The 16,694-nt window shown below is 39.0% G+C and overlaps 1 protein-coding gene across 1 annotated transcript in view; it reads left to right on the top strand.

The window, feature by feature from the left end:
* Positions 1-16,694, top strand: part of plekha7b (pleckstrin homology domain containing, family A member 7b) — a 244,581-nt gene that overhangs the window by 134,315 nt on the left and 93,572 nt on the right. Inside the window, exons 6-8 of the mRNA XM_061883569.1 lie at positions 2,128-2,232; positions 6,253-6,325; positions 6,743-6,843. Coding sequence (XP_061739553.1) covers positions 2,128-2,232; positions 6,253-6,325; positions 6,743-6,843 — 279 coding nt within the window. The remainder of the gene's footprint in view (positions 1-2,127; positions 2,233-6,252; positions 6,326-6,742; positions 6,844-16,694) is intronic.

Below are 16,694 nucleotides of genomic sequence, written 5' to 3'. Positions count from 1 at the left end.
GCATTAGGCACATCTTGTGGACCTGCTTTATTGACAGTGCTTTTTACATACTAAAACAAATATGTTACTAATCAAAGGTCACACATTCGGAAGACAGGACTTCATTTAATTAAAAAAACAAAACATAAAAAACATCACATGTATCCAGCACCTTTTCTAGGTGTTTTAGGAAATTGTAACACAACTTCAATATGTCTGTTATGAAATCTTTATTTAATATTATAGAATATTTCTTAGGTATTCATTGCAATTTATAACTATTTGAAAGTGCTACAACGTAGATAAAAAAAAAAGTATTAGTTTAAAGATTAGAAAACAGTGTGAATCAAACAGGGAGGCAGATCGATTCAATTGGCGGCCTGCGGGCCACATCTGGCCCTGCAAAGCTTTTAATTCGGCCCGCCGAACATCGCCTAAATAATCTTAATGAAACCGTTAAATCAAGAGTTGATCATGTATGCAGTACTCTCTTCACCCCGCAGGGAGAAACTGCGATGCACATGTGTCACAATGAAGCAGCATTGGGGTGAATAGAAGAGGACTACTCATTCAACCCTGGAAAAAAAATCTAAATACATTTCAAAAATATGACTTTTGACAACAACTAGACAACAAAGTTTGATTATTCTACCCAGAGTTAGTGCTTCATACATTGATTCATGTCGGACCTTTTAAGCCATGGACACATTGATCCAGACAAGCAGCAACAATGGTACAAATGCCAGCGTGTAAGCTTCATCACAAAACTTGGTCAAACGTTTGGAAGTAGATATAATTTGTGCAAAAAGATATTTAGTCTGTTTTGTCTTGATATTGCTGACTTCATGATGTTTTTGTAATCTTCGTTACGTTGTTGTTTTCTTTATTCCAATACAATTTAGGACCAACAACCATAGACAGTTCTTTTGTCTGAGTAATAAGCAAACATCTTTAATACATTTGACCAGTAGAGGGTGACAACGCTAATAGTGATAAGTCAAATACAATGGTTGGTGTGTGAATGTTGTGTAATTTCTACACGCGTAAACATTTGTAAATTACTTTGTGAATATATTACCACTAAACCTTATATTTTATTTATGTGAAATACACGATGGAGATTATTTATGTAAAATACATAATGGACGTTATACTTTTGTTATGTTTATTTCATGTTTATATTTTCAGTCTTACAGACCTACATGAAGAAAGAAGTGTTAAGAAATAAAATTAAGGAAGAACAATAATTGAAAAGAAAGAGCATCAATGCTCAGCAAAAGCTGGAGCTTCTTTTTCTTCATATTGGAAACTAGCTGTACACACTGGAAACGAGTAGCGAGGGCATAATAAGGAATTTATTGACAATGCAGTGGGAAAGCCAATGCATTTACTTTGCCATTAAGTAACCGCAGTCTCAAAGAAATATAACCTGCGAAGACACTTTCTGACAAAACATCCACATTTCGATGTTTGGCTCTTGAAACTGCGGCCCACTTCATGATGTAGTTGAATAACCCTGTTTTACATCCTCTGGAAAAAAGATATTTCTGAGACACAATAGCATTAGAGATGACAACATTTTGGATGAAACACAAACTCTATTAGGCTGCTTTCAAACTTGGAGTCCAGTACTCTGGTCTGAACAAAAAAAATAATACAAAAAAGATAGTTGACAGGCACTTTAGTGCCGTCTGGTTTGCGTTCACAAAATTTTGGCAATTGATTCTCTCACTTCAGCATTTGCATACATTTCTGCCTCAATTGGTACTAGATAACTTTGTTTATGTCATTAATTAAGCGTTGTCATTAGTTCTGTCTCTTGTATTGACGTAAAAGCCAAATATGTGTATTTGTCTATGCATTTCATGTGTTATTCCAGGTGTACAATGGCAAGTCTTTCTGCAGAAAAATAAATTAATTCCAGAGACTATAATGTGTATGTATGTAGTTTATTATGAGACAATGACCTTGTTTGAAAATATACACCTGTTTTTACATGGGTGTGCACATCCTCGGGATTGACAGTTTGGTATTTTCACAAGTCGCTGTGAGGCAATGCAATTGTATCTTTCTTTTTTCAACATCTTTTCAAAAGGTACGTGCAGTGTTCTTCTGTTGTTAGCAGAATAACTTCATTTGTCCTTGCAGGGATCCAGAGGTTCAAGCAAATGTCACAGTTTTGGCAAGAGGGATCAAGCTATTAAACGAAACCCCAACATCCCCGTGGTAGTGAGAGGCTGGCTGTACAAACAGGTGACCTTTTTGATATAACAACTTGCTTTTGTTATGAGTCAACACAGCCACTTCTTAATGAGGATACGTTAATCCCAAATAATTGTTGTCTCTTTCTGACAGGATCAACTTTTAACATCATGAACGTGTACATAATTTATAACAAGTTGGGAGAAGAGTCACAAGACTGTTTGTTTGGAGTGTACAAAAACACACATGCAAAAAGGTTTTGCGGGGCTTAATACTGTAGTTAAAGGGGCCTTATTTTGCCGGCCATTGACCAATCACAACACAGTAGGCGGTGTCGAGGAGAAGTTTACGGAATCCGAGTATGTTGACCAAGAAAGAGACTGAGTCTGATCTACTGAGGGTTTGGTGTATTAAAATACGTACAAACTTGATAGCACATGTAAAGATTATCTACTAATCTTGTGCACAGAGGATTGTGTCTCTTAAGTACAACCCATTTAATTTGTCTGTCTTCATGAATATCCAGCATACAGTATATGATGATTATTAGAACGCCCACAATACTGAGAAGAGGAGATGCAAATATAATCATTGAGCACATGTGATTTATCAAGACCAAATCTTTTTTCGGACTGCTTTTTTGCGTCTATATTTTAAAATGTTTAATATGTGCGTGCAAACTGGCACAGGTATGCACAAACAACTGTGAAAAAGGAAGCCATTTTGCTGCATAGACAGACAATGGATAGAAAATCATCCGTCCTACGTTTGTGTGTCAACATATCTGGACTTTCAGAAATAAAAATATTCGACTTAAAGTCTATTCCAGGGGCCACCAACCATTTTGAAACCAAGAGCTACTTCTTGGGTACTGATTAATGCGAAGGGCTACCAGTTTGATACACACTTAAATAAATTGCCAGAAATAGCCAATTTGCTCAATTTACCTTTAACTCTTTGTTATTATTAATAATTAATTATATTTATCTTTGTGGAAACACTGATCATCTTAATGATTTCTCACAATAAATATATATTTTTTATGAAATGTTTTAAATAGGTTAAAATCCAATCTGCACTTTGTTAGAATATATAACAAATTGGACCAAGCGATATTTCTAACAAAGACCAATCATTATTTCTTCTAGATTTTCCAGAACAAAAATGTTAAAACAAATTCAAAAGACTTTGAAATAAGATTTGAATTTGATTTTACAGATTTTCTACATTTGCCAAAATATTTTTTTTTAGAATTTTAATCATAATAAAAACCTCCCGGGACAAGTTTTCTCCCGAAAATCTCCCGAAATTCAGGCGAAGCTGGAGGCCACGCCTCCTCCAGCTCAATGCGGACCTGAGTGACGTGCACAAAGAGCGTGTCTGCCCAATGACGTTATAACTGTAAAATGATCGAGGGCGAGTTCTTGGTTTCTTATGTGGGTTTATTGTTAGGCAGTTTCATTATCGTTTTCCCGGCGAAGTAAAACAACACACAACAACAGCTGTCCGAATTCATCTACCCAAAGCAGTTCGTCTGCCAAACAACAATGTGTTGTGACACTCTTAAACAAGAAAATACTGCCATCTAGTGTACATGCATATGGTTAGAAAAACAACGATGGAATATTCAACCCTCAACTCAACAATGAGTAGATGGGTGTTATGTGTGTGTAAATGTGTAAATAAATAAACACTGACATTCAAATATTTATTTTATATATATATATATATATATATATATATATATATATATATATATATATATACAAATATATATATATATATATATATACATATGAAATACTTCACTTGGTGAATCTATGAATCTAGCGGTAAATATACTCCTCACCTTTTAACGACGCCCCGCTTACACCCCAACCCCCTTTCCATGGACCACCAAGGAAGGACATCCCTTTTAGACTTCTATTATTTTTCAATAAACAAAAGTCTCTTGCGTGTTGCTTTTCAGCCTTCCCGTTGTCTGCGTCTGCCTCTCGCTCTCTTCTGGGTTGCATGCGCTGCTGCTCGTGTTGTCGTCTCTCTCTCGTTCCTTTATCGTATGGGTTGCTCTCACTCCGCACCATCACCAGCCCCGTTCGCTCTTCCTTCTCCCCTTTTATACAGCAAGAGGAGATGCGTTAATCGTGTACAGGTGCGCGATCCACACACCTGATCTTGTTTGTGGCGTCGTTCCCGGCACGCCCCGTCTCGCTGTTCGCGCGCCATCCCCGCCGCCATCTTGGGCCGGGCTCTAGCGTGCCCTGCCTCTCTGTCTGACCGTCGGCTCCGCCTCTCCACAGCTGCTATTTGAGCTATTTTTAGAACAGACCAGCGGGCGACTCATCTGGTCCTTACGGGCGACCGGGTGCCTGCGGGCACTGCGTTGGTGGCCCCTGGTCTATTCAGTAATATAATTGTATAGCTGCGGGATATCTTAAGAGGCTGATGAAAACAAATTCAAATTGTTGTGGTATCTGCCGGTGTTTTTTAAATTTTATATTATTATTGCATCTACTGCAATATTACTGTACTCTACTCAACTGGATTCTTGCATTGCATGCATTTCTGAAACAACCCAGATGCACTATCAACATCAACACATCCGATGTGCTAAAAATAGTTGATGTTGTCTAAAAAAGGTGAGAAAAGGTGGCATGTGCTGCAAATTCCACAATATAAAAAAACACTGGTTCAGTTCAATTCTGTTCGGTTAAGTTTATTTCTAATATGCATAAAATACAATTACAATGTCATGCATTACATATTTCCACTTGTTTCATTACAGCACGTCCAAAAAGGAGTAGGAAGAAGCAGATCTTATATAATCCTACCCTTTTCATATCATAGCAGTTTTATACAATTTCTTTGTTCTCTGTTTGTAAATAAATATACCTGAAATAAGTGAACAGATATTAAATACATAAATAATAATTATCTCTCTTTTTTTTTTTGGAAAGGTTCAATATATTTATGGTAATCATTTTTTTTGTACTTTGAACATCTGTAGTTTGAACATTTTCTTAAACTTAGTTATATTAGTGCTTTGTTTGATTTCTTTGCTTAATCCATTCCAGAATTTAATTCCACATACTGATATGCTAAAGGTATTAATTGTTGTACATTCTTGGGCAGCAGGTTATAGTTTGCTTTGTACATCATTTTAGCTGATTGCAAAAGCATTAAGTCATTGAATTTCAATGTTTTTGATTCAATACATAAAGGGTTTTGTGTTCTCAATATCCAACATTACAAATCATTCTCATTAAACTTTTTTGTAACACCGGTTTGGACCATATGCTGTCATGAATGTGGAGGAAAACGAGTGCCTCCTTAAACAGGGCAAACCGCACCACTTTTGCACTTGTTATCAATTTTACACGCATACTTTGTGTATCACCCACAACACGGCCACTAAGTGTACACACAATTGTTTAGTTTGCAGACACTGTTTAGTGCGTGTTATTTGGATCTTAGTTGATCAGGCCCCAAGCGTTGTTAGTATTCTGTTTAGTATCCTACGAACCTCAACTTAGTGATTGTGAAAGACAAATTATCAAATGTAATGATGTAAGACAAAAAAATAAAGATTGTTTAAACAACACCTACTCTTAAACATAAACAGGATAGAGTTGTAAACAGTAACATATTTAGATCCCACCCTTTTGTGTCAATCATTCTGACAAGCTTCACCTACGGTGGATGTAGGAAGTGACGTTAGCAGTCACATGGTTAAGCCCTCTTACTTTTTGACACCCAATGATGCTCATTGATCTGTGTAGGTGAGAGGCCCATCAACTTTTATTACACCTACAATCCACCATTCCCCTTTTTCAATCGGTGAATTTATATACTATCAGGAGCATATATAATGTATTTTATTTAAACATAACTTACTGATGGGGTTCCACTGTTCCTATGAAAGCCGCTGAAAAGAGAGGAATTTGGCCCCTTAACTAACATTTTGCAAAATATTATTCTTGTAATGATAAAGAGCACATGTATATGTTAAATGTCAAACAAATTGCGTTGTTGTCTTTCTAACCATCATGTTTGTTTCATTGTGACTTCCAGGACAGCTCTGGAATGCGACTTTGGAAACGAAAGTGGTTTGTTTTGTCCGACTTCTGCTTGTTTTACTACAAAGGTGAGCATAAAATGGTGGCTTTAGCAAAATACTTAATATTATAACTTGAGGCAGATATTCAAGCACTTGCTTGCTGCTTTAATTAAACTTTCAGACATTTTTTACCTCATCATTTCCTTCTTTTCTGCTCAACCAGTACTTTGTTGAGAATGTGTGGCGATGTTATCATGGCATATGCCCCTCTCCTCCATTATTTATGCAGAATAAAAGATAAACCAAAGGCCTTCTCCTGGCGCCACATGGCTTCGCTCATACAGTTGTCACCCATAAATTACGCCTCGCTAACTTTTCCCCACGACTCGTAAATCCTGGGTCACTTGTAAACATCATAAAACATTTTGGAAAAACTCCAGATTTTCTGAGTGTTTTGGGCCCAATCACTGACGCCTGTTTGTGTGTGTTATGTTTTTGCTCCAGATAGCCGCGAGGAGACGGTCCTTGGTAGCATTCCTCTGCCCAGTTACCTCATCTCACAAGTTGCACCAGAAGACCACATAAACCGCAAATATGCTTTCAAGGTAACAATGTTGTTTTGTCGTATCGTGTGCAGGTGTTCATGAATTATGATTAGTTAATGACTGAATTTTTAAAGATTATAGGTTATCATCTTATTATGGATTGTTTACTGAGCTTCATCCATCGATCTGCATGTCTACCTAGATCAGGGGTCTCAAACATGCAGCCCGCGGGCCAATTGCGGCCCGCGAGACATTATTTTGCAGCCCGCACCTTGATATGACAATTTAATGCTATTGCAGCCCGCAAGTTTAATATGAACGCATGAACGGCGCTTGACAGCTCCCAATTTTCCCAGGAGACCCCTGAATTTCAGGGGATTCTTCCTCTAGAATTCCTGTCGATTTTTTCCCAACCAACAATATTCAGGGGGTGCCATGATGACACTGCCTTTCGCGCCACCGACATCCTGTACAAACAGCGTGCAAGCCCAGTTATATATTGTATCTGGCTATGTAAGACGCACGTGTCTAATTACAAGACATATTTGATCAACAGCTACACAGGTCACACTGAGGGTGGCCGTAAAAAAAAACTTTAACACTGTTACAAATATGTGCCACACTGTGAACCCACACCAAACAAGAATGACAAACACATTTTGGGAGAACATCCGCACTGTAACACGACATAAACACAACAGAACAAATAACCAGAATCCCATGCAGCCCTAACTCTTACGGGCTACAATATACACCCCCGCTACTACCAAACCCCCCACCCCCTGACTTGCGTCAGTTGAGTTGGTTTATATTCTAGCCCGGGAGAGTTAGTGCTGCAAGGTGTACTGGGTAGTTTTTCTATTGTGTTTAAGGTTTGTTAGGGTGCGGATGTTCTCCCGAAATGTGTTTGTCATTCTTGTTTGGTGTGGGTTCACAGTGTGGCGCATATTTGTAACAGTGTTAAAGTTGTTTATACGGCCACTCTCAGTGTGACCTGTTGACCAAGTATGTCTTGAAGTCATTTACGTAGATTTGCACATGCTTCGTACAACATGTTACTGAGCCGGAACGCTGGTTGTGTGATGTAAAAGCGGGCGCGATAACATGTTGTAGAGCAGTAGTTCTCAAATGGGGGTATGCGTACCCCTCGGGTTACTTGAAGGTATGCCGAGGGCTACGTGAGATTTTAAAAAATATTCTAAAAATAAGAGCAATTCAAAAATCCTTTATAAATATATTCATTGAATAATACTTCAACAAAATATGAATGCAGGTTGTTCAATGCAACTTTGGAAAAAAAATACAACAATCCAATATTCAGTGTTGACAGCTTGATTATTTATGGACAAGTTCCATAAATATTGATGTTAAAGATTTATTTTTTTGTGAAGAAATGTTTAGAATTAAGTTGATGAATCCAGGTGGATCTCTATTACAATCCCCAAAGAGGGCACTTTAAGTTCATGATTACTTCTATCCATCCATCCATTTTATACTGCTTATTCCCTTTGGGGTCATCGGGGGCGCTGGGGCCTATCTCAGCTACAATCGAGCGGAAGGCGGTGTACACCCTGGACAAGTCGCCAACTCATCGCAGGTGATTACTTCTATGTGTAGACATCTTTATTTATAATTAAATCACTTGTTTATTTTTCAACACGTTTTTTAGTTATTTTGATATCTTTTTTTCCAAATAGTTCAAGAAAGACCACTACAAATGAGCAATATGTTGCACTGTTATACTATTTAATGAATCAGAAACTGATGACATAGTGCTGTATTTTACTTCTTTATCTCTTTTTTTGCAACCAAAAATGCTTTGCTCAGATTAGGGGGTACTTGAATTCCAAAAATGTTCACAGGGGGTACATCACTGAAAAAAGGTTGAGAACCACTGTTGTAGAGGACGTTAAAGGCAGTGCAGTCATCTCACCCTCTTAATAATGTCGGCCGGGTGAAAATTGGAACAAATCTGGGAGAATAGTTGCACCGGTAGATTGTCGGGAGGTACACTGAAATTCGTGAGTCTCCCGGAAAAATCGTGAGGGTTGGCAAGTATGATGCTAGGGCAGGAAAGCCATTCATAGAAGGTGAATTCATCAAAACATGCATGTTAGATTTTTTTAAGAAATATTTTCTTGTGGCCCAGCCTCACCCAGTTTGTGCATCCAAGGTCCCCCAGATAAATTGAGTTTGAGACACCAGACCTAGATACAGGGATAGATAGTACTTTATTGATTCCGTCAGGGGAGTTCCCTCAAAATTAAAAGCAGAGGTTTACCTGTTTATCAATCTAATGGTTCTGCCAAATTGGCAATTTGGACCACAAAGATGAAGCAAATGACGAAGGGTAGCAACTCTGATGTGATCCAAGCACTTAAATGTTTTGTGAAAGCCCAGATAAAAGTGGAATTTTGTTTTTATAATTGTTGACAGATAGTTTATAGACTTTAGTTATTTTTGGGAAATTTAAGGAGATTTTGTGTTCTGTTTGTACTGAAGACAATTTTGTTATGTCGTTATAAGTTTATAGACGATGTGTTTGTGGCTGATTTAATTTACTGATTTGTTATGGATAAAATTAAGTGTTTTGTTAAATCTATCTATGTAGCTTTCTACAAAACCCAAAAACCATCACAGTTGGCACGCAGTGTAATTCGTAAATAAAAACAGAATTCAACTTATATTGAATTGAATAGACTTAATGTTCGACCTGAGAAACTTTTTTTTTTTTTTACAAATAATCATTAACTTACAATTTAATGGCAGCAACACATTGCAAAAAAGTTGGCATGGGGGCATTTTTTCCACTGTGTTACAAGGCCTTTCCTTTTAACAACACTTAGTAAACGTTTGGGAACCGAGGAGACCAATTTTTTAAGTTTTTCAGGTGGAATTCTTTCCAATTCTTGCTTGATGTACAGCTTAAGTTGTTCAACAGTGCGGTGTCTCCCTTGTGGTATTTTAGGCTTCATATTGCGTCACACATTTTCAATGGGAGGGAGGTCTGGACTACAGGCAGGCCAGTCTAGTACACACTCTTTTACTATGAAGCCTTGCTGTTGTAACACATAGCTTGGCATTGTCTTGCTGAAATAAGCAGGGGCATCCATGATATCGTTGCTTGGATGGCAGCATATGTTGCTTCAAAACCTGTATGGACCTTTCAGCATTCATGGTGTCTTCACAGATGTGTAAGTTACCCATGCCTTGGGCACTAATACACCCCCATACCATCACAGATGCTGGTTTTTGAAGTTTGCGCCTATAACAATTCAGATCGTTATTTTCCTCTTTGGTCCGGAGGACCCGATGTCCACAGTTTCCAAAAACAATTTGAAATGTGGACTCGTCAGACCACAGAACCCTTTTCCACTGTGCATCAGTCCATCTTAGATGAACTCGGGCCCAGCAAAGCCGGCAGCGTTTCTGGGTGTTGTTGATAAATGGCTTTTGCTTTGCATAGTAGAGTTTTAACTTGCACTTACAGATGTAACGACAAACTGTAGTTACTGAAAGTGGTTTTCTGAAGTGTTCCTGAGCCCATATGGTGAGATCCTTTATACGCTGATGTCGTTTTTTGACTGAGTACCGCCTGAGGGATTGAAGATGCGTAATATTATCACTCACGTGCAGTGATTTCTCCAGATTGTCTTAACCTTTTGATAATATTACAGACCTAGATGGTGAAATCCCTAAATTCCTTACAATGCCTTGTTGAGAAATGTTGTTCTTAAACTGTTGGAAAATTTGTTCACAAAGTGGTGACCCTCACCCCATCCTTGTTTGTGAATGACTGAGCATTTCATGAAAGCTCCTTTTAAACCCACTCATTGTACCAACCTGTTCCCAATTAGCCTGTTCCCTGTGGGATGTTCCAAATAAGTGTTTGATGAGCATTCTTCAACTTTCTCAGTCTTTTTTGCCACTTGTGCTAGCTTTTTTGAAACATGTTGCAGGCATCAAATTCCAAATGAGCTAACATTTGCAAAAAATAACAAAGCTTTCCAGTTTGAATGTTAAGTATCTTGTCCTTGCAGTCTATTCAAGTGAATATAGTTTGAAAAGGATTTACAAATCAATGTATTTGGTTTGTATTTACAATTTACACAACTTGCCATCTTCACCGGTTTTGGGGTTTGTACCTATCTAACTATCTTTGTATCTTTCTATCCATCCACTTGGAGGTATATTTAGGTTATTGAGTATTTTTTAATGTTCTTGTAACTTTTGTTAACTTCTTTTTACACTTACATGCCAATATTGATTGACACATTGGAGGTCAACCAGCATCTCAGAAGTTTGTTTTTTTTTACCTTAGAAGCGCCACTGTCCTTGAAAATATGAACCATAATACTTTGGTTTAAAAAGTGTGGCTATAAACAAAAATAGGTTACCGATTTTTTTCTATAAAGCACCAAAAAATCCTTAAAATCGTTCCATTTTCTCAAGTACAGTACGCTTTATAAGCTGGTGTGCTCTATAAAAGTATTAGTAGTTCTTGTTGTGCTTTTTCTGGTTGTGGTATATTGTTTAGTAATAAGTGCAACCAGTGGATGGCAGTCACTCATTAGAGACATGTGTGGACTGTAAGTTAATGCCTGTTCGATAAATAACGCTAGCGTAAGCAAGCAAGACCAAAACTTTGATGTTTCCTTGAGAATCTAGATCAGTACACAAGTTCCACAAAAATCCGTCAAAATGTTTTCGTACGACTTTGGTAAACTACAAAGCCGCAACGCTTGGATTGTCGGAGCATTATAGCTTCCATAGTCAGATGTACGGTGCGTCAACATACGGGTATTATTATGGTGTGTGTATGAGGACTCCAAAATGGCACTTATTAAAAGACATGTTTTCTGGTGTTTTGTTTCGCTCTATTATGCAAAACCAACTTTTCTTACCTATTCGTACCTGCTGATGTGAATTTGAGATCTGCGTAAGTCTGAAAAGTTTGTGCATGTCTGCCGATGTAGTCAGTGCCATTGTCAATAGGCTCCCTCTTTTTCTCTATCCTTTGTTGTGGGGAATTCTTCCTCCACTGTTGCCATTTCTTTTCTGTTACAGCTTACAGTTCTGTCAGTAGACTCGCTATGAAAGCGCTTAAACCTAAATCAAAAGATGACTGGAAAAAGTGGAGCCACGTATTTAAGACTGCCCACAAAATGGGGCATCCCGAAGAGACGGTCAGAAAGCGGCTTGAAAATGGTCTGTAAAACATTATCTATGCAACATTTTGACCAAAGAACCATCATTACATATGTAGACCAGAAGGAAGTGTTTTAAATGTAGACAAAATCCTAATATGACCTTTTTAATTAGCCTACCGGTGTTCCTTTTGTATGAAAATAGGACAGCGTGGCGCAGTGGTTGAGTGGCCGTGCGCAAACCGAGGGTCCCTGGTTCAATCCCCACCTAGTACCAACCTCGTCACATCCGTTGTGTCCTTGAGGAAGACACTTCACCCTTGCTCCTGATGGGTGCTGGTTAGCGCCTTGCATGGCAGCTCCCTCTATCAGTGTGTGAATGTGTGTGTGAATGGGTAAAAGCGCTTTGAGTACCTTGAAGGTAGAAAAGCGCTATACAAGTACAACCCATTTATCATTTTAAATAGACACCAATATTTCTAGGCTTGTTCATTGACAGTGTGTGCGCCTTATAATCTGGTGCGCCTTATAGTCCAAAACATATGGTATATGACTTTACATTGCTTTGAATGCCAAAAAATCAACTCGTCAGCCCTTTATCCACATTACAGTATGTTTTACATTGTGGGAAAAAAATTGCTAGCATGGCAGTGAAGGAGCTCTGAGGCGTTCTTCCAGATGGTCGGGCTTAGGTCGTTAACCTTTTTTCCCGATGACCCCAGTGTTGGTTGCCTCTGCTGCATTGGAAGCAGTTACATATTCCAGGCAGGATTATTTATGAATTAGAATATGACCTTTAAGCAGAGCAGACTTTACGATGGCCAGGAAAATAAATAATTGTTTTTTGTATTCTCATACTGTATATTGTGTTGCAATGCAGTCTTATTGTTGATGTAGAGTGTTATTTAAATATTGTGCAGGATAGATTTTTAGTGCATGTTTTTTTTTGCACCTATAAAATCATTCATTTGTTTTAGTTCCAATGACAGTGTTGTTTACTGTAGCTTCTCATCTTCATTGCTGTGTCTGAATATTTGATCTACTGTACTGTGCAGCTGCAGGCCACTGTTCCAATCCACTGCTCCAATGTTGATTGTATTTGCCCTTTAATATCATACTGCATTGACTGTATGTTTTAAGATAATCACGCTGCTGGGAATATCAATGATAGATTATGGTTCCTATACCAGCAGTGTCACCACACAGGTAGTCATAGATTATATGTAAATCGGAATGAAAATAGCTTGTGTCACCTTGTATCAGTGCTTATTATACATATTCTGATACATTTCCATCACTGCTTACTGCTTAGTCATCCTGACACAAAAATAAGTTGTGAATAGATAACAGCGGAGAGATTTGTAATGAAGATCTAATAATTCTAAAAACACAAATTTTAATGTTGCTTTATTTACATGTATTTTTAAATGCCCCGTATTATATTGACTAAACCAACCTGCATGCAAACCCACGGCCAAAATGCACAACAACACAAAAGTAAACAATAACAGTGTTAATAATGATAAGGAGGTTTTAGGTGACATTGTATTGTAGATTATTGTAATGTTGACTCAAGAATATGTAAAGAAGTATATGTTCAATGAGCTTTTGGCAATAAATAATTATTAGCATTTTCTTTTTTGTCTTATCAGTGATACCAATTTAGACACACAACAACAATGAATATTGACTGATGTGGTATACCTGCGGGGTCATGGACTGTGGGTGTGGCTGGCCTCCTAGCCGTAGTTCTTGGTTGTCTCCTGTATGGACAGGGGGCTGCTGGGGGCGTATGTCCGGGCCCTGTGCTCCTCCTACTTATAACACACACACACACACACACACACACACACACACACACACACACATATAACTTTGAGGGATTGCCCTGTGGGGAGGCATGGCGGGGGGATGATGATGACTCTATGGGGCTCCAGTCCTCCTGTCTTGTCACTTACTTGTCCATTCGTAAATTTTAGCTGCATATTAGACACTTTGGGTTTGGGGGGCTCGACATGGTTGGGACCCACCATGGCCTTGATGTCCCCCAATTTTAGTCGCATTATTAATTTCAACAAGCATACACAATCAGACGCTACAGTACACACATCAATAGGGACTGTAGGTCGGCTGTAACCGCTGATCTCCTAATTTTAACTACACTGTAGAAACTCTGGGGTCCTTATACACATGCATGGGGGAGTTGGGGTTCGTGAGTATGGCGCAGCCCTCATTGCCTCCTCGGCCGGTACAGTCTGCGGGGACTGCCATTCCCGGGCAGAGACCTCGCTGAGGGTGTGGGGCTTTTATTCATTTATTAGTATGTAATTATTTATTATTTTTTTATTTTTGTATTTATTATTTTTTTGTGTGGCGTCACGCGGGTTTCACTTCCTGTTGGGCGGGGTCCGTGCCCATGTGGTCTTGCCTTGCACTGTGGGGTTTGTGTTGGTGACTTGATGTGGTGTGAGCACAGCTGTGTTGTCTGGTGTGGGTGCTCTGTCTTGGTTGTTTGGGCGGTAGTGTGGTTGGTGAGTGACGTGAGTGAGTGGGCGAGAGAGGTGACGGAGCGGTAGCAGTGAGTGTGCAGGAGTGCTAGTAGCTTGGTGAATGGCTTTGTGTGAAAAACATAAATAAAATGACAATGTTGTAACAAATCGATGGCCAGGTCATTCCGCCTCAAGAGCGGAACTGTGGAGGGTGTTACCCCCGACAATATATCAGCCCTGGAAGGAATGCCTACCCTGCGCTCCTCGACCACGGTCTGGGAGCCGACAAGCAGGAAAGGTGTAACAGCAGGTTTAGTGAGCAGTGCACACCTCCGCGAAGGAAATCATTTATGGACAAAGTAGTGGGACGCAACACGATTTGATCTGTGTCTTCTTTGATAGGTGCTTCGGGTCTTTCCGGTGCACTGCTGTCGATTTGGCACCTCTATAGTGGCACTACTCTGCAACTGCAGTTAAAATACATAGCTGCCGCAGACGGACATTAATCACTCAATCAACACAGCCGGAGCTTTACACTGTGTTGAGCGATATCGTACTGATTGGGGTCAGCACAAAATTAGGTGGAGGCGGCCGTCGCGCAATTTTGAACGCAAGAAAAACCCTGCATATTTGTACATATCCTATTCGCTGTTGTTGTTGTCTCTTTGTTTTATCCCCCTCTTGTCCCCGCAATTTCCCCCTCCGTCTTCTCTTTTTTCTCTTTCTATCCCCTCCTGCTCTGGCTCGCCTGCACAAAATAGTAATATAAATCAATTTAATTCAGTCAAATACAAATAAGGCAACAAGAGAAGTATCTAACAAAGTAAATCTGCACAGCCAATATGGTCATCTACTGTACATCAACAATATGATTTGCCTGAGTAGCTGGACAGGACAACATAAAGAAAAACAAATTGACAGATGCCGAACTTGCTGCTATTTCGTCCTGTTTTTGTAGGTGTTTTGTTTATTTTTTGTCAAATTTCCTGAAAAAAACTTTGACTGAAAGACTTTTAAACTTTACATTGTTTTTGTACTGTCATCCAATTGCTTATTATAATGCATGCAGAAATCCAGTTGATGTCCACTGCGCTACATTGTAGTCATCTATGACCATGCATTTCTAGTGTGACCTTCAACCTTTCGTGATGCTTTGGTGACATCCTTGGTTCAGTCTAAGCCATTTGCGCTTCATACAGTATCTCCTCCATGGAGGATCTTGTTATTTTTGCTCATCTCACTGTCTTTCTCTCATTCCTTGTTGGTCAATTGCCTTCCATTGTGACTGGGGCGTGTGCGCGTGCGGGCGGACAGAGCTCTGTTCACACAAGCTTCCTGTCTTGCATGGATACTGTAGGTATTTGATTTTAATTCAGCATCATCATCCTCAACCCCATTTGACTTCTACCAAGTGTAGAAGGTGCATTCCTTAATGTGTATTTAAGTGTTGTCGTGAAGCAGATACAGTGCATACGGTCAATGCCAGAGACCTTTGGGTTGCTGTCAGTTTTAGCTCATTTAGATGGTGACACATTTCATATTGGATCTGCACTTAAGGAAATTGGATTAGCAGGAAACTGCAGTGTCAGTGCAGGAGTAACAGACAGTGTTTGCTATATTTACTGAATATGGTAATGGGTTCAACCCTAAAATCTTCTTTCAAATTTATGTGTGGCAACTCAGAACAAAAAAAGTGTAAGCCAATCATGTTCGAGCAGTGGGCGGAGCAACTGAACAATAGTCAATGCTCCCATCGACTCTGGTATTCGTCCTGTCATGCTCTTCATCGTTCATTGTATCATCATTATCATGGGTTTCATTACTTCATTTTTTTTATTTATCTATTTGTCTCGATCCACACTTGTTCCCTTGTAGTTTTTGATCTCTGATATTCTCTGAAAAGAGGCTTTGTCAACTGTTTTTTGCAGCGTCTCTCACCCAACTGAGGTGTTTCAATAACATAATGTAATTCAGCTTGCAGGCCATCAACATTTTGCTACTTCAGGTCTTCAGGCAATGTTATTTAGTTTGATTCCCCCTAAAGAAGTCTCTCATGTTGGGATTAATCTTTGTTATAATAAATTAACCCCTGCTCTGGCAATACATTGTGTTCCAGAAAAGCTTTGGGATACTATGCCTGCTCTAAAGAGTTATTTTAGCTGCAAGAGCTAGGCATCCAGTGCACTAATAGTTTAATATGACACAGTGTTTTATTTTTGGTGCGGAGCCACTGTGACAAAATCAGGATTATATCACCAAAATAAGCACGTTAATG

The sequence above is a fragment of the Nerophis ophidion genome, linkage group LG02 (genome assembly GCF_033978795.1).
Source record: "Nerophis ophidion isolate RoL-2023_Sa linkage group LG02, RoL_Noph_v1.0, whole genome shotgun sequence".
NCBI classification, from domain to species: domain Eukaryota; kingdom Metazoa; phylum Chordata; class Actinopteri; order Syngnathiformes; family Syngnathidae; genus Nerophis; species Nerophis ophidion.
This window is presented reverse-complemented; position numbering and strand designations above follow the sequence as displayed.